This window comes from Protomyctophum bolini, assembly GCF_963924005.1.
Source record: "Protomyctophum bolini genome assembly, chromosome: 1".
Classification (NCBI taxonomy): domain Eukaryota; kingdom Metazoa; phylum Chordata; class Actinopteri; order Myctophiformes; family Myctophidae; genus Protomyctophum; species Protomyctophum bolini.
In genome coordinates, this window is record NC_137862.1 from 8,136,341 (window position 1) to 8,162,526 (window position 26,186).

General features: G+C 41.9%; 1 protein-coding gene across 2 annotated transcripts in view; it reads left to right on the forward strand.

The window, feature by feature from the left end:
• galnt18b (UDP-N-acetyl-alpha-D-galactosamine:polypeptide N-acetylgalactosaminyltransferase 18b) overlaps positions 1-26,186 on the forward strand; it is a 77,501-nt gene that overhangs the window by 43,884 nt on the left and 7,431 nt on the right. For both annotated transcript variants that reach the window (XM_080772895.1, XM_080772894.1), the window contains exons 5-9: positions 2,135-2,332; positions 2,886-3,000; positions 18,885-19,070; positions 21,037-21,174; positions 25,522-25,617. In XM_080772895.1, coding sequence (XP_080629021.1) covers positions 2,135-2,332; positions 2,886-3,000; positions 18,885-19,070; positions 21,037-21,174; positions 25,522-25,617 — 733 coding nt within the window. The remainder of the gene's footprint in view (positions 1-2,134; positions 2,333-2,885; positions 3,001-18,884; positions 19,071-21,036; positions 21,175-25,521; positions 25,618-26,186) is intronic.

Below are 26,186 nucleotides of genomic sequence, written 5' to 3' on the forward strand. Positions count from 1 at the left end.
GCACGCACGCGCACACACACACACACACACACACACACACACACACACACACACACACACAAAGATATACTGTAGGCAACCTAGGTGATTGCCTACGGTGCCACCAGCAGGTGGAGCGCCAATTAGGCAATACAAAATAATCTATGTAGTGTGGGCAATTCAATCTATATTTCTTGTATTATTATGATATTTTAATAAATAGCATGCACATTAAGACTTGTAAATTAGTTGTGAGTGAGAAAATGGCAAGAGACGGTGAAGATTACATTTAACCCATTTTGGTGGTTACATACATTGTTATAATTTAGCTATTGAAAAATAGCAGATCTACAAGCTCATAGCTATGAACCTGTAGGTCTGCTATTTTAGATTTTTTTTTAAAAATGTGCCTCAAATCTTTCCGAAAATTGTCATGATTTAGAAAACTTTATATTTTTTTAATTTCAACGTCAGGCCTGAATGGGTTAAGTTGGAGACAGACGACTGCGCGCAAGCACACACATGCGCGGGAGCACATGCAGCACACACCAATGTGTATATGCGTGCAATCTATGTTAGTGTGTCTGCCTGGAGTCCAATCATTATTCTGCCAAACTTCTCTTACTTTACCAGATAATTGTGCACTCAACAGGCTGACCCAATTATGTCAAGGGAATTTGAACAGCGTTCGAAACTCTGCACAAATAGCATCACCTGGAATTCTTGTTCGTAAAATCATACTTTTATGTAATTTGATCCAATTACCAGTAATGAGCACAAATCAATGTAGATCAAGGCTTGATGAGCGTTATATAGCAGTTTCTCATAAATGCATTTAACAGCAGCAGCCTTGTAATCACATTGTGCCAAATATAAGACAACCTTTTATTCCAGTAAAAATATAAATGGGGTCGTGTTATAATCAGTTGCCTTATATTCCGGTCGATACGGTAATATCTACTTATTGTGTGTTGTTGAATAAAAATCAAATTATCCACTGTGGACCGCTCTGAAAGGGGACTTTGATTTCATCTGCCAATCATGCCACTGAATGGTGAATGTGCAGACGGACACAAAAAGAATAACACTTTTAGCACCCGGGGCCGTTTTCCCTTTGAAAGCCATTTGATTGAAACGGACGTTTTCATTTCTCTCACTAATCTGAGACTATACTGCAAACATTTCAGTTTTATTTGAATTCACAATACATTAATAATAGAAATGCATTGGCATTGTGCTCCAGTGCATTTACATAAACGTGTTCACAAAGGTGACGGAGATAAATGCATCATATCATAACTGAATACCTTTAAATGTCTGTTTGAAGGGGAGATAAATGCATCATATCATAACTGAATACCTTTAAATGTCTGTTTGAAGGGGAGATAAATGTATCATATCATAACTGAATACCTTTAAATGTCTGTTTGAAGGGGAGATAAATGCATCATATCATAACTGAATACCTTTAAATGTCTGTTTGAAGGGGAGATAAATGTATCATATCATAACTGAATACCTCTAAATGTCTGTTTGAAGGGTTGAATACTTCTGAATGTCTGTTTGAAGGGCTGAATACCTCTAAATGTCTGTTTGAAGGGTTGAATACCTTTAAATGTCTGTTTGAAGGGTTGAATACCTTTAAATGTCTGTTTGAAGGGGAGATAAATGCATCATATCATAACTGAATACCTTTAAATGTCTGTTTGAAGGGGAGATAAATGCATCATATCATAACTGAATACTTCTAAATGTCTGTTTGAAGGGCTGAATACCTCTAAATGTCTGTTTGAAGGGCTGAATACCTTTAAATGTCTGTTTGAAGGGCTGAATACCTCTAAATGTCTGTTTGAAGGGCTGAATACTTCTAAATGTCTGTTTGAAGGGCTGAATACCTCTAAATGTCTGTTTGAAGGGTTGAATACCTTTAAATGTCTGTTTGAAGGGTTGAATACTTCTAAATGTCTGTTTGAAGGGCTGAATACTTCTAAATGTCTGTTTGAAGGGTTGAATACTTCTAAATGTCTGTTTGAAGGGTTGAATACCTTTAAATGTCTGTTGGAAGGGTTGAATACCTTTAAATGTCTGTTTGAATGGCTGAATACCTTTAAATGTCTGTTTGAAGGGCTGAATACCTTTAAATGTCTGTTTGAAGGGCGGAACCGATTCTAACAAGGATAAAAGAGGACAGGACACGCATAATCTCCCCGTCGTTTGATAACATCAAATATGACACGTTTGAGATTGAAGAGTATCCACTGTCTGCCCAGGGCTTCGACTGGGAGCTGTGGTGTCGCTACCTCAATCCACCCAAGTCCTGGTGGCACAAGAGCAACAACAGCGCCCCCATCAGGTAACGCATGCATCACAATAACTTGATTATAATCTCTCGTGATGTTTATTTAGTTAGCGTAAGGATTTGAAATCCAAGCTCTTTAGGGAAATAATCTGTCACGAACTGTATTGTCATGAAATATAATCTGTATACTGTGTACTTTTATTATGTAGTGATGCCCTAGTGTTTCCTGTTCTGCCTGGTTGTGTTTGCCTGTCTTGTCTCACCTCCTAGTTTTTTCCACCTGTGTCCTGTCTCCTAGCAAATCCCTGTGTTGATTGTTTGTTCTGTTCACCTGTGTATTGTGATCCCTGTGTCTACTGTCTTAAACCCTCAGTCCCTTATGTTCCCAGCTTCACTGTAGATGTTTTTACTTGTCTTGAGTCGCACCGTGACATAATCTCTTCCTATCTTGGTCCAAATTATTTCACGTTCGACTAGCAGTCGATTTATTTTCCCGCTCAGCACCCTGCTCTCACTATACAATGGGCACTTTGTCTACTACAAATATTACGTGTACAGTGAGCAATACCAAATAGATTGTCCCTTTCCATCCCCTTTGATCCTCCAGGAGCCCTGCCCTGATTGGTTGCTTTGTGGTGGATAGGCTGTACTTTGAGGAGATTGGTCTGCTGGATGAAGGGATGGAAGTCTACGGAGGAGAGAACGTAGAGCTGGGTGTCAGGGTGAGTAATGGTGTCACTCCCTCTGGCCACAGGCCATCGTTCAAAAGGTAATCGCTAGACACTGCATTCACACTGCCGCAACATTTTCATTAAAGCGATATTTTACACACACACACACACACACAGACACACACATATATCGCATCGGCAGGTCAGGTTGTGGCCTCCTGGTGGCGCTATAATAAGCCAATGTGAAAAGGGTGCTATTTCTTCTCACGCCTTGGATGGCAATTGGATGATTTGAGGCATTTTGTTCCAAAAATGTGTTTTGCAAAAATCCACCTGTTGGTGGCGCTATAACAGGCCAATGTGACAATATGTTCCTCAGCCTAGTAGGAAAGTCTGTGAAAGATTTCACGTAAATTGCACGCTGCGTTCATGATTTGTGGCTTTTTGTTCAAAACGGGCCAATCCTGCAAACTTTGAAAGCCAATGTTAGCCAATTAGGATGGAATATGAAATATCGGAACAGATCCGTCTTGAACACATGACTATAGAGGTAGTGTGTAACGGATTTTTGGACAGCATCTGGAGGAGTAATATCATAGAAATGTGTTTTTCAAAAGTCGGCCTCCAGGTGGCGCTATAACAGGCTGTTTGTTGGCATCCAGGGGGTTTGCGTGCAAAATTTGGCACCGACCGGGTTAACGGTGCCGGAGATTAGCTGTACACACAGACGGATGGACGCACACACGGACTCACACACTGACGTGCAAAACATACTCTCTCCCCATGCCTTCGGCCTGGTGGAGACAATAAAACATACTCTCTCCCCGTGCCTTCGGCCTGGTGGAGACAATATAACATACTCTCTCCCCATGCCTTCGGCCTGGTGGAGACAATAATGACACCAAGACCACCAAGAGTTGGGCCTCCCTTTCTCCTTTTATGTAACACTGTAACTTGACTTACTGTTTATAGGTTCCCTTTGGCTCCAAGGAATCTTATGCTTTAATTGCAACACATGAAGACAGTTAGGCTAGCTAGAGGGTGGGGATCTAAGGATCAAACCACTCAAGTCACATGGGGTTTAACCCATTTTGGGTGGGAATCCCTTTTGGTGTTAGCATTATGTTACGCTTTAGCTATTGAAAAATAGCAGATCTACAAGCTCACAAGCTTGTAGGTCTGCTATTTTTGAAAAATCGAAGAACGACTGACATAGAAACATGGCTTTTTCAGAAAACTGTCAGGATGTAGAAGACATTTTTAGAATCTGATCTCAGGTCAGAATGCGTTAAGGACTCCCCTCTAGAGGCCACTACAATATTGAGCAAAAGCCTAAAAAGGCCTATTTCTTGACAAAAGTCTTTAGCTGTGTCCTACGAAGAGGGTTAGATGTCGTTATGACGACCAGCCATGTCGGGAGGTTACCATCTGCAGTGGCTGCACCCGGTACCAAAAGAGACTACGGTCAATTAGAGTCAAGTCGGCTCGAGTCAGTACCGTGCAGTGGAAAGGTGCCATTACCTAGCTGCATATTGAGAGCATTGGTTCCCCTGAGAAATGTGTCAGGTACGTGACGTCCACACACCCTGTACCAGTAGCCATTTCTCTAGCTCTCCAAAACTTTGCATTCAGTTCACTTGTAGGCCTGCATTAGCTTTGGACGGTCTGTGTGACCTCAGCTCAGGAGCGACACGATGAGCAGATGGGAATGAGTAGAGAGGGGACAGGCCTCCCGTGGGATAGCTAATGATCACTCTGTTACAGTACATCTGCTGTACAGAGCCTCAACAATACAGTTATTAACGGCTACAAAAGCAAGGGGAAAACAGCCACCCCCTGGCCCCCACCCCTCCTCAGTCAACACTCACTATATCAGTGTCCGGGAGAAGGAAAGGGCGAGGGCTTGCAACGGGACTCTGGATGTGGAAATATCCATCCTCACTAATGACAGCGATGTTATCATCAGTAACTCTTTAGGAAAGAGGGGAGATTACGCTCATAAGTCATTTCGGTCCAGAAATGACATGCTTTTAGGATTTCGGTGCCTGATAATAGCCCCACTGATTGCTTTTCTGGTGAAAACATTGATGATCGTATCGCACACTAAATAAGTCATTGTCTCGCCTAACCCTGCGTATGAACAGTTTAATTGACGATTCCTTTGGGTCTACATCTGTTTCTCTCATATCTCAGTGTAAAGTTCAGATGTCAGCGTTGCCCCATGCTGGTTACTGGCGTGGTGGCAGTGGACTATAGCAGTCCTATAGGAAATGACCTTTAGTTTGGGGGAGGGAAGTGTTAATGTGCTGTGGAGTCGAGTATTGGAGCTGGCTGTGAGCGATGATGAAACAAAGAGGGACACACTGAGCTGACAACTGCAACACTGGAAGTGAGAGAGAGACCCTGGGGACCATATTAGCAGTGCTGCAGACTGCCTGCTTCTCTGCAGCATGTTGGTCATGTCTCAAGACCACCTGCCTGGACAGGCTCTGGCTGAAAGCATATTGGAGCAGAGAATCTCAGCGGTCTCACACAAGGTCAACACAGTGCAGTGCTGATATTTATCCCATTTAGGGCCGAAGCTGATTAAAAAAAGGTCTTCTAAACAGTGTTCCCCCCCCAAACAAATCACACCCATGTGAACTGAGTGGTGCAACTCCGTGTGGGGGTCCCCGTAACTTCCAGACCCACAGGAACGCGCCATGTGTGCCGGCCCGGTTCCACAGAGGGTGACCCCCACACGGTGTATATATATGTATATATACACAATATATATTCATATATTTGCAAAATGTATATGATTTCATTTGAATAAATAGCAGATCTACTGTACAAGCTCGTAGCGCGGCACTAAGTGGTGCGCTACAGTATCGGCTATATTTTTGAATAGCTAAAGTATCTCAAATCTAAAATGACACTAGATGCTTTCCCGGTTGTAATGGGTTATCAAAGCCTGCAGTGAGACTTGGGAATATAAAGCCGATAGTATTACGTAACTACAATATCTGATTCATGCAGAAGTAAGTAGGCTTGGGAACAAAGGAACCAACACCTGCTCAGAAACATATCTCCTGTTTACTTAGCTAGATGGACAAGTACATCCCCTGGACATGACAAGGAGGAACTTACCCACAGTCCAACACTTTGCGTTGGATACCGTCTTTATAGTCTTCGGCATGACCTTGCCTGGGAATGATCCCCGTCCTCCTTAAATTTTTATTGTTTTACAAGACAAGACAGAGAAAACAAACTTACAATACATATAACATCACAGACGTACAAAAAATAAAAACCAGAAAAATAAAAAAATACAACAGGCATCGACATTGCGTTTAAAAAAGTTACATACATCTTTCTAGGCATCCACAGTTGTCTCTCATTCCCCTATACCCTTAAATATTGTCCATTTATACCATTTGTCCTCCATTTTTTCTTCTTGTAGCCTCAGACTGTGTGTTAGTTTCTCCATAAAATGAATCTCCTGAATCAAGTCCTCCCATTGTTCCTGTGTTGGAGGTTCTGGCTTTCTAATTTATGGTTCATTTGTAATAATACGTTTATCATGTCGTTTTTGGTTGCTTTGAACAGATCGACAGACAAACACAAACCCCTCCCACTTAAATGAGGCAAACGTGTCTGTCTATAGAGTGTCGCAGTCCCGGCCCCTTTCATGACGACGCCAGGCCCAGGAAATAGGTTCCAATGCATTTTTTCCCATAGACATTTCAAAACGTATTTATTTAAAGACCTTATAATCGTCGTACAGAGCCAACTCTTGTCGTGACAAATCTTGACAACAAACACAATATTTTGGACCAAACAAATAGAGAAAAACAACAAAAAAAGTGTTGTAACCTGCCTACCTTCTGTCTAATTATTTGTTCAGCCCGAAAAATTGTGTTTGTTGTCATGATTTGTCACAACAAGAGTTGGCTTTGTCCGCGGCGTAAACACCTTTAAATAAATACTTTCTGAAAAGTCTATGAGAAAAATGAACTGAGATTTATTTTCCGGGTCTCTTGAGGGAGCGGGACTGCGATGCTCTATACATACAGTATGAACTGAGGGGGATGCAGTAGACTTTCACTGTATTTGTATTCACCTGAAAAGACCTGAACCAAGATGATTCTCCATCAGAATTGAACACCCAGAGTAGAAAAGAAACTTTATAATATATACACACAGATACACACACACACACGCACACGCACACGCACACGCACACGCACACGCACACGCACAAACACACACACACACTACATTAAGTGTATACGTCGTGTTTGGAGAAGGCTTTATATTTGTTACCTCGGTCAATATCACGCACGCACGCACGCAGTAACAAGCACACAAACGGTTTCAGTTCTTCTCAGGTGCTTTTACATGCACCATGTACAGTATAAAGTACATTATAAACGAGGTTATCCAGAGAGAATCTATCACTATTTCCTAACTGCAATGAGATTTTACTGTTAATTTCAGGAATAATTTAAATTGATAGCTTCCATTAAATTGATGCATTACATTACAGCCCCATTTTAACCTCTGGGAGACTCGGTAGTGAAATTGGCACTGATTGCTTGCTTTAGATTAGATAGACCTTTATTGATCCCGAGGGAAATTCTAGCTCATTACAACTGATCATTTTTCAAATGGAAACATTCAGCAATTTATCCCACATTACATCAATAAGTACATGTAAGCCCTACTGTATACTGTCTTTCATCATACGACAAATAGCGAAAATAGCCAAGCTTGTGGATCTGCTATTTTATTTTTGTATAAAGAAATTAGAATATCCTATTTGAGAGACAGAATTGACATTTTGGAAGATATTCCCAAAATAGGGTTAATGTGGTTAACGTGGAGATAGTGAAGTCCATTAGTCCATATAACATGTAACTATACTTACTGTAACTATAACATAACATGTAACTATACTGTAACTATGAAATACAGCCGTTTTTGTGGATGGTGCACATGGCTCTTAATTCTACTACCATTCACTATGCCATCACACAAATAAATCATTCACCTGTCTCTGTTTCAGATAAAATGTCCTCTATCAGATAGATGTGCTGCCGTAATCTGTAATGTCAAGAACTGTAATGTTTTGTGACGGGAATCTCTGTTATTTATAACACTACCATGAACTGTGTCTCTCTCAAGCTCAACTCTGGTAACAGAAAGGGGAGGGGGTGGCCCACTTGACTACCCCATCGCTCATGGATTCCCTCAAATACGCACATAAATAATAATAATAAATAAATTATTAACTGAACACACAAACTAATGGCATCAATCGCAAACAGCATATAAATACCCCCAACGCATTCCCAATTCCCATGGCAAACAATATGTCCATAACACAATAATTGGAAAATAATTGGAATGCGGAAGTGCTCATTCTATCTCAATGGGATAGTTCCAATGTTTGGAACTATAGCCCATAGGCGCCCGCTTTGTGGCGAGATCAAAGCGTGTCGCCACTCTCTTACTAGATCACTCTGGTTCGGGTCTGATAAATCCCGGAAAAGATGCGCTGTGATTGGCCAGTAATCACTTGAGTGGCAGCGTGACGTACTGTAACATGCCTTCCACACTTCCAGGCGTACTTCCTTCCCCAGTGTAAATTCTTCCGCCCCTCCTTCAACACACATCGATGGGTATTTCTCTCCCAGTAACCCCTTGTACCCCAGACAAATCCTTGTTCCCCATAATCAGAGACTTATCCTATCTCAGGTGGAAGAGACGTCTGGTGTGGAGGGGCTCTCTGCCTCCACCTGGTCCTCTTGTCTGCTGGGGAGGATTTGGTGCCAAGCTGGTCCTGATGTATGACCACCTTATGGCCTCCTACCAGCTGCACCCTGTAGACCACATCAGACAACTTAACCAGCACAGTACAGTACATGCCGGGCCAGCTTTGGTGAGACCACTTTCTTTTCGGGAGGGGTCACTCACCCAAAATAAAGTCCTCTCCCCTACAACAAGCCTGTTTCTGGCGGTCCCCAGCTTCAACCAGGGCTCCCCGGGCCAGTTTGAGTGCTTCACTTAGTTTCTCTTATTTATTTTAGCTGTCGTGGTGAGTCAGCCGTCATGGTCATCATAGAGAGAGAGGACACAAAGCTGTCTGTTCTAATGATTGCTTCCATCATGAAAGCGAATGTGAAAGGCTCCTGGCATGATGCTCATTTCAATGCAGTCCCTTGTCGTGGTGCATTTTAATGATCCTTTCACCAAAATTTAAAAAAATGTTTTGGCTTTGTTTGTTTTGTTTTATTTTATTGTGGGCTCAAGTGGCGAGCTCACTATAGTTAACCCCCTGCTGGGCTGTGACGTCATGTGGGTCAATTGCCACTCTTTATTCCCGTGTTATGTAGGGTGGACCCCACTGTGATGACATGTGGAACAATCAATAGGAAGACAGAGGGAGGTCTACTCAACAGTATGGGATACTCCAGCCCACACTGTTTCTTCAGGAACATTATTTTCTAGTTAAGGGACCAAGAAGTCACAAAGTGACTTTGGTCACTTAATGTTTTTGTGTTTTTTCTTCTTCTCCTTGTTCTTCTTCTCCTTCTCCTCCTTCCACCAAAAATAGCTGTTCTGGCTGAACCGTGCAGTCGGTTTTCGCGAAACGTGGCAACATGGTAGAGGGCCATGCCAAACGGTGACTATCCGAAGCCCATGACCATTGGCCAAAGGGTGGCGCTATTGCTATAGCACTCAATTGAAAATGCAATCTTTGAACGTGCATAGCTCATGAACCGTTTGACCGTTGGCAATGACACTTTGATACACATATGTGTCTCCTCATGCCTGAATTTCGTGTTCTGACTTTTGACCTCTGACCTTTAGATCACCCGCCATTTTGAACTATATGAAAAACAGTTCAATGTATCTCCTCCCAGGATCTTTGATCAAAATACACAAAAACGTCTACACATGAACTTTGGACCTATACGGACAGAAAATTGTAGTACATCTTTTTTACAGTACAGTTTTCATGAGCCAATGAAAATTGCTGTTTTGTGAAAATCCTTCTTCTGCCCCTTATGACACTTTACAGTATGGTAGAGGGTCATGCCAAATAGCACTGAAACCAGTCTTACTGCAATAGGCCAAAGGGCGGCGCTATAGCATTTTTTTGAAAATAAAACCTTTGAACAGGCATAACTCTTGCCTCGTTTGGCCAAAAGTCATGCCACTTGTTTCCACAAGTTCCTTGACTCATGGGGAACACTTCTGTCACTTTGATCAGTATGCTCCGCCCTCAGATATTCCGTGATTTTGAACAGTTTGAAAACTGCTTATACCTGATTTTCTGCATGAATATTTCAGCAATTTGCGTGAAACGTTCTACACACAATCTATGGACCATTATCTGAAAGCCAAGTTGAAGAGAAGTTTGTACGTGAAAACATGAAGAGCAAACACACTGTAGTAATGGACAATGATCCCATAAACCAGGACCAAGAAAACTGAACGAATTTACTGTTTACATATATATATACAGTATATATGTATCTTCTGTAGCCCTATCGAAGGCTTTGTACTCACTCAGTAAAATGCTGTCCTGATCTCAATTCATTTCTTCAGGCTATTGCCTGCAGAGATTTTAAATGCTATCTCACCCATCTCTGGCAGAGCTCTGCTAAGTTCAATACATTTTTTTAAAAGTGGAATCAATGATTAATTGAGACATTATGCCAATACACACACACACACACTGTGTATTGGCATAATGTCTGCCAACTACCCCTTGTATGTCGTTTGGAATTAGTCTCCTATATGTAAAAACCCAAGTTTTGCCTAGTCAGAGGAAGAAGGAGAGAGTCACTGTTTCATTGTTATGAACACCTGCAGCGATTGTCCAATACCAATCCGAATAGTTTAGCAACGGTCGCTATGCAGGTCAAGCTTTCTTCGCTGCTAACGTGCCTATTGGACAAGGGTGGGTTGGGGAGGGACTTAGTGAAGGGCTAATTACCACTGTTTTCTTTGTTTAGTTCGCCATGGAACCAGTAGCCTCAAACCAACCAACCATGCTTTATTTACCCAACAACAAAACAAAATAACCTTGACATTTATCTCATCTAAAGCAGTGGCTCTCAGTCTCAACCTTTTCAGGCCATGACCCCCCCCCCCCCCCAAAATAAAATAATCATATCTGAACTGGGGACCTCCCACCACCCTGACAAGCACTTGGGAATAGTAGGGGAGACATTACACTTAGTTTGACTGGCTGATTTACCGGTAGATCAGCTATTTCCTTTCCGCAATTTTATATATATATATATATATATATCCGATATTAAATATTATAATCAATCTGTCATTCATAAAATAAAATATGCACACACACACACACATACACACACACACACACACACACACACACACACACAGAGACAAAAAAGTGTTAAATATCATGTATAACACTGCATGTGACCGACTCGTCACTACCCAGGGAAAGGAAGGACACAAGACATTAAGACCTTAAGTTTGTCGCTTTATTCCTCCAAGTCAAGGGAATAACAATTTGAAAGCATCACAATGTTAGTTTACACAGGAGAGCAGATGGCTCTCCACTGTCCGGACAGAGGCTCTCTCTTGAGTGTTTGTGGAGATGACTGATCAAGTCCATGATGCACAACAGGTGCGCAGCCACACCCAGCTCTGAGTCCAGTTCTAGTTTGACTCAGGCCAGGTGTGACTGCTTGAACCAGTCATCCTCCCTCTCACAATCATGTATAACACATTTCTGCAATCCTATAGCTAGTAAGCTTGCAGCATGTACTCCTCGTGATGCTCCATTTCCATTCTTTTGACCTCAGCGGGTGTCCTGCCTCTTCCATTATGCTAATGTCAAAGCACGCCTTTGCTCTGCTGCATTTTAATTATCTTCTCCTAAAAAGTAAACAGTGTCCTGCTGGTTTAGTGTCCCATTTGCCTAGTTTTTGTCTATTTCATGTGTTATAGTTGTTTGAAATAGTATTTGTAGTAAGACTTTGACTTGAAACTACTATTCTTTATGAGAAAGGTGAAACCTATCCATGTTTTCTGTAAATGTACAATTAACGGTTAGTTTTGTGTTAGTTTTTCCACAATCATTTAGTCACACAAATAGCTGTGTGTCACGCTTACAATGCTTTGAGTTTAGTAAGGAAGCTTTGTGTTGACCAATTTTATTAATCTTTTTGTGGCAGGGGCGTTAGATATTATGCCTATGATATCATACGCTTACAGTACCTGGCCTCCACTATGAGTTAATTTAGGATTCTCAGTAATTGCCACAGAGTTTCGGCACATGGGATAGGACGGACAGGTATTCTCGTTTCCTTGGCAGAGATCAAGTGCATTATACTCTAAATGCCGGATGCCAGCTCAGCCTTAACCCATTCTGACCTGAGATCAGATTCACACGAGGTTTCCACCTGGACACACACTGGTCTGATTAACCCATTCTGACCTGAGATCAGATTCTAAAAATGTCAGTCGTTCTTCGATTTTTCAAAAATAGCAGACCTACAAGCTCGTAGCGCGCCACTCGGTGGCGCGCTATGAGCTTGTAGATCTGCTATTTTTCAATAGCTAAAGCATAACATGATGCCAACACCAAAATGGGTTCCCGTTCAGAATGGGTTAAATCTGTGCTCTGGGCAGCAGTGGAAGAAGAATAGTATTGACTGACTGTTGCCTCACCAAAAGTTCAGTGCTTTGATGTGATTGGTTTATCATTCGAAAATACCATGGAGATTTGGAATGAATGCATTGGGAAATAATGAGATTTCTAAACCAGTTGGCCTATGGGAAGACGGGAAAGGAAAGGATGCACTGGAGGCTAGAAGATATTCTAGAGCAGTGCACAAAGATGAAAGCAGAAAAGTTTTGATTCATATGAAGCACCAGAATATAGCAATAATTTCCAGTAAATCAGTGACTCACAAGAATGCTGCTTATTAAAATAGGTTGTTCCTTTAAGTATATTTTAGTATAATAGTTGTCATTGTTATATCTGAGATTCAAAACAATTACGTCCATTCCTAGTGCCAATTCAACCCAACTACAACAATGCAAACAATATAAAATATGAAAATTATTTTAAGTATTTTGCATCAAAACTACTCATATAGTTTATGCTTCATCATAAAGTTGCCTTTATTTGTGGTAAATGTCACTTTATCCTTGCATAATATTTGCATGCTGCACTCGTGGCACAAACAACATTTTGAAAGAAATATATTTTAGTGTGAATTCATTTTTTTTTAAAGAACGCCCCAGGTGTGTACTAATGACCTTTACATACAGCAATGCTTGAGCCCACACGAGACGATGCTCTTTACCCCCTGTAGATGTTGGATAGGTCTGGTTTTTCCAACTCTAATTAATACACAATGGGGACATAAAAAAATCAAAGGTATATATCATATAGTGTGTGTGTGTGTGTGTGTGTGTGTGTGTGTGTGTGTGTGTGTGTGTGTGTGTGTGTGTGTGTGTGTGTGTGTGTGTGTGTGTGTGTGTGTGTGTGTGTGTGTGTGTGTGTGTGTGTGCGCGTGCGCGTGCGTATATTTGTTTGTTTTCTTTTCCTTTGCTGTCCAGGATTTATTAAAGACCTCATTATGTGACTTTCCATGGGCCCTTACAGGCACTAATCCTTGCAGTGGCACTTTGGATACATACAGTACACAGTACAGTACACAGTAAACTCCTGAGTGTTAGAAATTGGACCCTTCCAGGTCCATTTGTACACTCTCAGGGTTAAGTATGACTTGGGATTTTACAGTGCCGTGCCATTAAAATGGTTTGTCTCTTGAGACAGTCATTACCGCACCACTGATAGCTCACATCCCTTATCTGAAACCTCACATTTAGTGTCAGCAGCGGTGTAAAGTAAAATGTACTATTACAATTTTATGAAATCCAACACAGCTCCCATAGTAGAACCTTTAGTATTGAACATCTGCTTATGAATTCCAACACAGCTCCCATAGTAGAACCTTTAGTATTGAACATCTGCTTATGAATTCCAACACAGCTCCCATAGTATAATCCCACGTGTATCCAGTCGTATCCTCATTACATCAAAAACACCTCTGTTTTGCTGGATATTTTGAATTTTAAATCACTTCTAGTGTAAACCTCGTGCACAAGCAAGGAATTCACCTGGCATGTTTAGTTCAAAACACAAGTTCACATGCACAGATGTGTGCGCTGAGCCTGGAAGGGATTTCAACTAGCAATATACTGAACTTGTGACAACGGTATTAAGTTATTAGTTTCTTTCACTGCATAATATATATATTGTTTCCTCTCTTGTCTTTACATTTTAGATTTATATCCACTAACAGGCAAAAGCCTGTTGGTGTATATCTACTTTGAGTGCCTGATTGCAGTTTATCCCACCGATGCTCAGATGGGAATTGTGTGGAATCCTGCAGAAAAGGAAAAAACCAGCTCCATTTACAGTTGGTTATGCTGCTGAGATGAAGGAATGCCAATTATATTCAGATATTCAAACATTTCTCATCAAGGAGCCTTATGTGGCTCATAAAAAAACCACATTCCATTTCATTATATCACCAGTGCCAGCTTGCTGCGTTGACATGTGTTGTGATGAATGCATGTGTTCTCCAAGCCATGGTTCTCCCATCAGTAGGGCTTTCCTGCTTGCCAACAAATGAGGAGAAAAAAGGTGTATTAGCCTGTCTGGTGATTGGTGAATAAAGTGTTTGGGTTCAGTAGCTCATCATTTTCCATATCCAATTGGCTCAACCAGGACCTTCAAAAGCAAGGGTGTATTATTCAATAGTGTTTTATTGATTTGTTCTGCTGGCCAGACACCTTGCCAGAGGCAAACATGCCGGTGGCAAAAAGATAATTGCCTTAAGGCGACAGTGTGATATGAGTCTGGCCAAGAAGCCAGGCTAACCAGACAGTGGCCTTGTGGTTAGAGTGTCTGCCCTGAAACTGGGAGGTCGGGGTTCGTTCCCCCCCCCCCCCCCATCAGGACCATTATAGGCAATTAGACCAACCCATTTACATGCAGACAGCTACGAAGGCCATAGCCATCATAAACAGTCTTAAGGACAAAAGGCACATAAACGCCAAACAACACCAATACTTAATAGGACAGGATAGCCCACGGGCTAGGATATTTTATCTTTTACCAAAAATACACAAAAGCCCGGATTCATGGACAATACCATATGAAATTCCACCCGGGAGACCAATTGTGTCGGACTGTGGCAGCGAGACGTATCAGACAGCAGAGTTTATTGAATATTTCCTGAACCCACTGTCGATAAAACACCCCAGTTTTATAAAAGACACTTACGATTTTGTGGACAAAATTAAAGCTATTAAAGTAGGAAAGGAGGCCCTTCTATTTTCAATAGATATAGACAGCCTCTACACAAACATTGAAACAGAATCAGGACTCCAAGCAGTCAGAGAAGTCTTTAGTAAATACCCAGACACAAGTCGACCAGAGGAGGAAATACTCCAATTACTAGACTTAAATCTAACCCAGAATGATTTTTCCTTTAACAACAAATTCTATTTACAAATCAAAGGCACGGCCATGGGAAAGAGATTTGCACCATCTTATGCAAACATTTACATGAGCATATGGGAACAGACCGCACTAGAAAAATGCAGACTTAAACCGACACATTACTATAGATTTCTAGATGATATATTTGGAATATGGGAACATAGCCAAGAAGAATTCCAGGAATTTATTGATGTTTTAAATAGCCATCATAGATCCATAACGATAAAATATGTGACACACACAGAAAGGATTGACTTTCTTGATGTAACAATCTTCAAGGGCCCAAACTTTAACACAAATGGGAAACTAGACTTAAAAGTATTCTTTAAAGAAACAGACACTCACGCCCTATTACACAAAACGTCATTCCACCCGACACACTCCTACACAGGAATAGTCAAATCACAACTACTAAGATTCCATAGGATTTGCACGCAAAGAAGTGATTTCAAAATAGCTTGTAAAACTCTATTTAATGCCCTCAGACTAAGAGGATACACTAGGACCTTCCTCCGGAAAGCCCAAAAAACCTTCTTAGAAATAAAAGTGCGAGATACAGGCCCCAAATTGGCCCTGATAACCAGTTATTCAACACAGAGCACACTAGCCAACAACAGAATAAAAAGGAATTTTGAGAACCGAACAGACGATCTTCTAAAAGATTATAAAATTATATCGGCCTACAGAAAAAATAAAAACCTTAAAGATTATCTAGTACACAGCAAACTAAAAGAAATCAACACACCAGCACGCCAGGGACCAGAATACTTCAAACCCAAACAATTAGTAAAAAATAGAACCACAAAACGCGTCTTGGAGATTAAACAACAAATAACAGCCAGAACCAGCAACTGCATTTATTTAATCACATGTGAAAAATGTGGTTTACAATATGTCGGAGAGACAGGTAAAACAATAGGTACTAGGCTGGGACGACACAGATACAATATTAACAATGCCAAAAAGACAACCACAAGATTGGTGCAACATTTTATGGCGCACGGCATTGGAGCTCTAAAATGCGCTGGACTTCAACACAATCCTAACTGGACAGTAGGACAAAGACGTTTTAATGAAAAACAGTGGATTAAGAACCTCAACACGGATTTTCCTCGAGGCTTAAACATGCCTAAAATTAGATCTTGAACACTAAAAAACTTAAACTCAGGATTAAACTGGAGAAATCTAAAAGTGATTGGATCAGACTTCCTTCGGATACATGGCGAATGCATTTATTCCTTGCATTGTGCCTACACATGTCGCGACCTGCGGTCGCGACATGTGTAGGCACAGTGCACTGAAATCTTTTAATTCCCCCCCCCCGGGTCATACCAAAGACTGAAATAATGGGACCCAATGTCTCCCTGCTTGGCGCTCAGGATCAAACTAGGATAACTAAATTTGAACATTAAGTGTATTCTCTGCTGTCTGGACTTTTGTGAATAATTATGCAAAAATGGCTCATCGGGTTGGACGGCGGTGTCATATGTATCACACCGCTAAACCTCCGCCCCCTCTCCTCTGCTCCCTGCCTACCAATTCTACTACCCGCCCCTCTCCTCTCCTCCCCCTCGTTCCTTTCCTCTCCTCTCTTCCCCGCCCCTCTCCTCCCCCTCGTTCCTCTCCTCTCCTCTTCCTCTTCCTCATTCTGACCGCGACTTTGTTTGTTTCAGTAATAATGGCTTCTAGAGATAAAGCAATCTGCTCTGTTGTTGGCTGTGTCAATCAACACAAGTCTTTATACTATCCACCAACTGGCCTAGATGAAGACACACGCTCTAGGTGGATGAATTTTATTTTTGATGGTGACGTTCCAACCAAGCTGTCAAAGAAGCTAGGCTTACCATATGTCCTCTTTTGCCCGGACAAGTCCTCTTTTGGGGGGCTGTCCGGGCAGTCTAAGAACTGCCTCATCATTGACATGCAGAAAAAGTAGGCTACTGTTGTATTAGCTTTGTGACTGACCAATGAGAAGCAGATTGTATTGTCTGCAAAGGAACTATGTGTCACAAATAAAAGTTCTGTCCTGCAAGCCCATGAAAAAATAGTTCCTGTCTTTGAGGGCGGCAGAGAGGTAGGGAGGGGGTTAGTGATTGACAGGAAAGGGGGAATTACCGACATCTACTGGCTAAAAGAAGGTGTTTTTCCATGCCTTCTCAGGCTGCATATTACAGAGACCCGCATTGCTGTTTAGCATCACTGCTGCTGACTTCCATGGATACGACCACACCCCCCGGCGCACGGCCAGCCTCCCGGGACCTCGCGAAAAAACACCCTCCGCACTCGCACCAATGTGCACGCCAGATCTGCCGCGCCAGATCTGCCGCGCACACTTGCGCCAAATACCCACATTTAATACATTTACCCCAAAACACACACCTAGCCCCCGCACTGCATGTTGGGAGCGACACAGCTTAATGTAGGGGTCACCGATTGCTGTGCTACATGGCCCTCATGTTCTCACCACCCAGTTCGGCTACACCACACCCACTAACCTACACAATTCTCCACACGCAACACAGGGCCCTTATTGGCTATAGCCTGCTCACATGGCGATCCCCATGCAGCAAAACACAGCTGAAAAAACACACAACAGCGGGCGCGTTCGGAAATATCGCACTGAGCGTACTGTGCAATGCAAACTAATAGGCGAGTGTGCTCCGGTGTGGTATTTCCGAACGCGCCCATCTCATCGCCACAACGCGCGCAGTCGGATGCCAAGTTCTTCCACGCATTTTTTCTTTCCCCAGTCCCTGTGCGTGCGTGTTTGACACATGGGACCCCAATTAGCTGACTGCTCAGTGTGCATCTGCATGGGTCAACAATAGGTCATGGTACAAACAGACATTCCGTGCTCAAACAGACACACAGACATACTGTATACACACGGCTGTTCTTGGGTGTGTGTGTGTGTGTGTGTGTGTGTGTGTGTGTGTGTGTGTGTGTGTGTGTGTGTGTGTGTGTGTGTGTGTGTGTGTGTGTGTGTGTGTGTGTGTGTGTGTGTGTGTGTGTGTGTGTGTGTGTGTGTGTGTGTGTGTGTGTGTGTGTGTGTGTGTGTGTGTGTGTGTGTGTGTGCGTGTGTGTGTGTTCAGCTGAGTATGAATCTCAGCGTCTCACCCAAATTTTCCAGAAAGGCCTGTTTTAGTGCCACCAGGATGCCGACTTTTGAAAAACACATTTTTTTATATTACTCCTCCAGATTCTGTCCAAAAATCCCGCAAATCGTTCTATCTCTACAGTCATGTGTTCAAGACAGATCTGTCCGATATGACCTGCCTTGGAGGAGACCTGTGCCCCGAGGGGCACTGTATCTAGTTCACTCTTTTTTTTTTACCCTTAACCAACCTTGATGTTCATTGTTCATCTCTATTTGAAATGTTAGGTGTGGCAGTGTGGAGGCAGTGTTGAGGTCCTGCCCTGTGCCAGAATCGCTCATATAGAGCGCGCCCATAAACCTTACACAGAAGACCTGACTTCTCACGTGCGGCGGAATGCCCTGAGAGTTGCTGAAGTCTGGATGGATGAGTTCAAAAGCCATGTTTACATGGCCTGGAACCTCCCTCTGGAGGTGAGTACTGGTGTAACCTTTACATTAGGACAGAGGTTTTCAACTCTCTTCATATCAAGGTCCATTATTTCTTTGGCATTTGAGCCTTTGGGCTCCATTTTTGTCGCCGTCATTTCCCACGACGCGGCCTGCAATTCAGCCGCTGCCCAAAAATTACGAGTATAGGAGCTTGCTCTGTCCCTTAATATTGGTCCAGCGTCACCTGCTATTGTGGTCATGGGCGTGTTGGCACACTTTCCCCTAAATTGCAGGGTGCATGCTATATAGACCGTATAGACCGTAAGGCTATGAAGCAATATAGAACTGGGCATAACGGGCAACGGATATGGGATCTCTTAAAGGCAATGGCACGTGGACCCCTGATTGGTTTAATTATTGTAACCCCCAAACCACACCAATGCATAATATAACGGGTAACTGAGGTGTTTTAGGGATTTAGACAGGTAACCAAAATACCAAATTTAGTGGGGGAACACCCCTTCCCCACTGCTAAATCTCCCAAACAGTGTACCGGTATTTAGAAAGATCGAAAGAAAATGGAGCCCCATGTCTCTCTATTTGACCTATCAACGGTACGTGAAACTGAAAAGTGAAAATGTACAGTATCTGACCCTGCTCTCAGAACAGATACAGCATGTTCTATTCAAATTACCCACATTGCTTTGCATATATTATGCATCTAATTTGGTTGTTGGCAGGATTAAGAGCAACCAGGTGTCCTCCATTCAATCAGAAATGTATTATTTTAGCTTAATTCTATTCATAAATAATAAGTAGCCATATAAGTATAAATTACTGCTTCGTGGAATGTTAAAAGGCCAATTCAACTTTTATGAAGTTGTTGCATCAGCTTTATGAGAGTAGTTACTATGCAGCTCATAAGTAGATGATAATAAAGTTCACTCTTGCTGTAATATGGTGGGGCTCATGAGGCGTTCGGGGGAAATAACTACCTTAAATCACAGTAACTGTATGATGATACTGTAGCTCCAATACCAACGAGTATTGTATTGCACTGTTTAATTACGCAACTGAATTATATTATTGTTACACATAGACTGAGATTAAATTATTACAGCAAGAATGATAAAAATGTTATTATCCTACTGTAATCTGGGCATATGGGTATGAGAGATGATGGATTAGTTTGCACCTGTAAAAATAAACAAGTAAGTACCTAATCTCAAATATTGCATTTGGCAAAGGATTACTGTTCCTTGGTTTATTTCCATGTTCTACATAATATTTGTCAATATGCAAATCCTTGCTATTGTATGAATGGATGAACACATACTGTAACTGTACATACATACAATAATGTTGTCAATATATGGCATTCGTTGTACTCAAAACGCATAGGATTGCATTGCTTTAGTTACAGGAATTCACCGTTTTAACATCAGACCCTTTTATTTAAAAGCATAGCTGTTGCTTTTTTTTTTTGTCACTATACAATACAACAATTAGTCACTTAATAGTACTGAAGTTCCTCTAAATGTGTCACTTTGTCTTTGACACCGGACCTATCGGGTCACATTTTTCCAGTCCCATTTGCAAGAGCAAGCAGCAATTAAAATAATTTCCAAATGAATGCAACTAAACACGTAAAGGTCAGACCGCAACAGAAGGCTACTCCGGAGCCCCACTGTTGGCTGTGTGACGAGCGAGAGCTCAGCGACAGATGGCGTTAAAGTCAGGGCCAGGGAAAAAGCTTTTTAACGGTTTAATAGCTACGTATGTGCAACGGTGCAACAATACACAATGCGTAAGACGCCTGTAAATGGTTGCACAGTATTCTTCGATGGCTTGTGTGCTATCACATGGAACGCTTGTTGTGGCTTATCGGATTCCTTTATCCACAAACTACAGTTAATCTGCTTTCTGTGATGTGCTTTGCTGTGTGTGGGTGTGCGTGCGTGTGTTTGTGTGTGTGTGTGTGTGTGTGTGTGTGTGTGTGTGTGTGCAGGACACAGGGATAGATATCGGGGATGTGTCTGACAGGAAGGCTCTGAGGAAGAGGCTGCACTGTAAGACGTTCCGGTGGTACCTGGTGAACATCTACCCTGAGATGAGGATGTACACGGACACCATTGCATATGGAGTTGTAAGTATCCCGGCTCCTCCTTGTGTCCTTGGGCAAGACACTGAACCCCAAATTGCTCCCGATGTGCTGGTTGGTACCTTGATGTGCTGGTTGGTACCTTGCATGGTTTCCGCTGCAATCGGTGTATGAATGTGTGTGAATGGGTGAATGTAATGCACTATGTAAAGCGCCTTGGATAAAGGTGCTATATAAATGCACCATTTACCATTTAAGTATGGCTGTCACAATCAGGAGATCTTATGAAATAATTGCGATGAGCGATTTAATTTTATTTTTTGGCATTGAACACTGAAACATTATAAAAGAAGAAAAATACATTTGTGTTTGGCTTTTAGGCTCCTTAAAACAAAAGTTGCACAGGGCAGATGTAGCTAATTACTTAAATATGCAAAGAAATGTCATATTTATCTCTCTTGCGTCTGCCAATTCGTGTATAAATACAAACTATATGACTATCCTTTTTCGTCAGGGCTGGTATGGCCGACTTTGATGGTTTAATTACTAATAATTACTATACTTTAAAAAATGTAATCAATTATAGAAAGTGGAAATAACACATTAGAGTTCTCAATTTTTGTTCGAGCCCGACACAGCCCGACGGATTCGGACCAGATTCTGGACGTGTGTGTGTGTGTGTGTGTGTGTGTGTGTGTGTGTGTGTGTGTGTGTGTGTGTGTGTGTGTGTGTGTGTGTGTGTGTGTGTGTGTGTGTGTGTGTGTGTGTGTGTGTGTGTGTGTGTGTGTGTGTGTGTGTGTGTGTGTGTGTGTGTGTGTGTGTGTGTGTGTGTGTGTGTGTGTGTGTGTGTGTGTGTGTGTGTGTGTGTGTGTGTGTGTGTGTGTGTGTGGCGACAACTAGCAGGCAGCAGAGAAACGTTGCTCTGGCTGGCCCTCCTGCCCGCCGGCCCTCCCAGTAATATGTTTTAACATAGGATCATTTATTGTGATTAGGTGATGATGGCATAACTGTGACAGGTCTAGTCATGAGCCGACCCTTCTCCATTAATCATGTTTTGGGCATCATGTCAAATATTTTCAATAATAGTGAAAGTAGCAGATCTACAAGCTCACAACACATTGTGATTTGACTCGTTGTAAGCATGTAGATACTAGATAGTCTGCATTTGCTATTGATCGTATGCTGAAGTATATAGAACTTATACGTGGATAATTCATCTCAACAACAGGCAGAGAAGGGCCAAACCATGTGTAAATTGTTATCACTGTGTTTCTCGTATTTGATTTTAATGTTTACAGAAGGGCTCTTGGTATTCAAGCTGTTCCCTCTCTCTGTAAGATTCTCCAGTGCTGGCATGCTATTGTTTGACAAAATATGAAAACATTTAAAGAAAGATTGCAGCTGTGACTCTGGCAGCAAACCGCCCTTGTGATAAGTTGGGGTGCAAAATTAAACTGAAATGTGACTATGAATACAAAATAAAAACAATCCGCCTATATTACAAACTTTTGTACAAGTAGGTACTAAGTAATAACAGATAATAAACGTTATAATGCCGGAAGTTATTACTAGTAGGACTAAGTAATAAATGACAAATTAATAAAGTGGAAAACCTAGTGTGGTTGAGTGACCATAGGGTGTTTCAATTTAGAATTGCAATTTCCCCGGGGCCGATAGCCTCGGTCCCAGGCTTACCTATCTGCGAAAAGAAAAGCCTGGTCACAACGTAAGGCAGAGAAGCTATCGACGGACGTATCCGGAATATCCGTCGGATGTATTTCCCCCGGATACGATATTTTCCCGACGAATCACAACACTCGCGGAGAATGTAAACTGATTTGTAAAGCATCAACGTTGTTTCCTTGGGCAATACTTCCGCTAAAATCCCACAACTTCCGCTGATAGTCTTTTCAGTTGCGGTCTTGCCCAGGGTGTGGGGCCGATGACATGCACAACATAGTACAGGCTAAAAATGGCACCTTCCCTGGTTATTGAGGAAACTGTATGTCTATATATTGAAGCCAAAAAGAAGAATATGTGGAGAAATAATGGATTAATGAGATGTACATACTGTACATTCAGGCAGCAAAAGGAGGTTAAATAAGATAAATAACAGTCCGTATTATGTGGTGAATTATAGCAGTTCTGCCCTAGGTACAATGTAAATCTAAAAATGCACAATTTATGCAAGGAGGTTGTGCAAGATAATGTACTGTACACATTGTTCTTGAAATTTCTCCTTTGTGTGTATATATAATATATAGTTTGTTTGTCAGCACTATGTCTGATAAGACTTACTGTATATACAGTAGCGTCCCATCTCAAAGGGGATGTGTAACTAAATAGGTTACAAAAGATACAGCAGGCTGAAGAGAGAAGCTTTTGTTTCACAAAAACAGGACACATCAGCAGCATAATAAAATGTGCTGTTTCTTGTTATTCCCCAACTATTTTATGTCTACAATGTGCCTGCATGTGTACAGTCTACACACAGCCACACAGACCTCGGCTCAGCCTCACTGCACTGCTCTGCTCTCCTCATTTTATGCCTGGTTTCCTCCTATAAATCTAGAAAGGGTTGTTGCAATGAGAAAATGGGTCAGCCTTATTAAAATTATTTCTCAGAGTTTGTTGTCCTCATTACCCTGTTTGTTAGGCATTTCCAATCATCATGTTAGGGTTTGCCAATCATGGCAGTCCTTCACCTCATTGCACAGCTAGCAGAATGGCAGCCATGTTCAGCGTAGGATTACAGGAATAGGCTGGAAAACGCTACGGATGAATGGAAAACTGATCAATGGTACACTTTAAGGCTGAAAACTGATTTGGTTGGTCGATCTAGGTCGGAATTGAGGGTGGATGGTTGGTTGGTTTAGTTATAAAAGATAAGATAAATGCTTATTGATCCCCATGGCGTAGTTCAGGTGTTGTAGCAGCATGAAACACTGGAGAGGTGCAGATAAGAGTATAGAGATCACATCCAAGAAAGAAAGTCTTCTATGAAAGGACAAACTGATTGTACTGTGAATTCTTTGGCTTGGCGTTCGGGTGGTCTCTCAATAGACAAAGGTGGAGACTGGAGAGCCCTTCCGCCGCCCATGTGAGTAACCTAGGGAGAGGGAGAGCAGGTGGAGGAGATACCGTACACGCGCACACACACACACACACACACACACACACACACACACACACACACACACACACACACACAGAGAGAGAGAAGGTGGAGGAGATACACACACACACGCACGCACATACGCGCACACACACACACACACACACACACAAGTGGCGGTGTGCTGGTCTCTCCTTCCTTAAAACGTTTGCTGTTCTGCCAGGACCTACAGTATACGCACCTGCTATACAATTGAACCGGGTGTGCGGAAGTCATCTCTCGAATAAATCTCCTATTAACAGAACAGCACTTTTTGAAGATGATGTCTGGCAACATATTTGATGCCTATTTGTTTGTCATATGTCTTGTATTGTTTCATATTTTCTTTTATGAAATGTAAGTGGAAAAAAAGAACAATAATAAAAAAGGATTTTGCGTTCAGTGGTTAAGTAGTTATTGATCCTGATTTAATAACCTTTCATGCTTTTAAATTAATGTAGTTTAGGATGACTCCGTAGCGCACGGCAACATTAAAAGCACTTTCACCAAAGAGTTCGAGGAATAACATAAATAAATTGTCCATCGGATCGAAAGGTTAAAAACAGTAATAGTAAGAGTTGTAAGAGTCAGTAGAGAACATAAATAATTTCATTTTCATAAAAAAGAAATGGCCTTGGTACTGTTACATTATACGATCATATACAAGGAGGGACCAACCGACCTTCCAATATATGAGAGATGACATGAGATGAGATATACTTTATTAATCCCTGAGGGGAAATTGAAGCGTTGAAGCAGCATAATGTGACACATAAAAAGCTAAAACTACTGGACAGACAGAAGAACACCAAACAGACACAAATGGACCGAATCACACAAAACCAGGACCACCAAAGACCATATGCCATTTGGGGGGATGCAGTTCTTATGCATTCGCATTGTATAGTCTGATAGCAGTTGGCATGAAAGAAAGTCTGTATCGTTCCGTGTGCAATTTTCATACAGTCTCATTTCAATGTGGTAAGACTTTTAAGAATTTTAGAGAGACACTTACAATGTAACCTGTATGAATCAGCATATGCAGACATATGTGACACACAACCGTCCTCTCTCACACAAAGTGTGTGTGTGTGTGTGTGTGTGTGTGTGTGTGTGTGTGTGTGTGTGTGTGTGTGTGTGTGTGTGTGTGTGTGTGTGTGTGTGTGTGTGTGTGTGTGTGTGTGTGTGTGTGTGTGTGTGTGTGTGCGTGCCTGTGTGTGTGTAACTTTGTCCTTCAGCTGAAGAATTCTCTGAAGAATGACCTATGTCTAGACCAGGGACCAGACACTGACAACGTTCCCATCCTGTATCTCTGTCATGGTATGACACCTCAGGTTAGAACGCCCCTTAGTCATCTCAAAGCCATGCCAGCCACTGCCTCCAATGTCATCCAATATTAATGTCACTCCTTTGTTTGCTTCCTAGCCTTTTATACACAAGGAAACGTTCCACTGAGTTGCATTCTACTTTGATATCTAGACAAGTACCATTAAAACCCATTTTGGGGGGGAACCCGTTTTGGTGTTGGCATCATGTTATGCTTTAGCTATTGAAAAATGGCAGACGGTGGCGCGCTACGAGCTTGTAGGTCTGCTATTTTTTAACGACTGACATAGAAACATAGCTTTTTCAGAAAACTGTCAGGATGTAGAAGACATTTATAGAATCTGATCTCAGGTCAAAATGGGTTAAGCACAGCTTTACAGCTCAGCACTGATTAGCTACACCTGGCCTACAGGGCACTGCTCCATGGATTCGTCTATACTGTATGTACGTCTACTTTGTGATGTGTGGCTTCATTGCTTCAGAACTATTTTTGGAATACTTAACAATGGCCCAGCTAGATTGCCATAGCCTTCCGTTGTTTTGGAGAAAGTCGCTACAAAGATTTGCAGTCAAACTC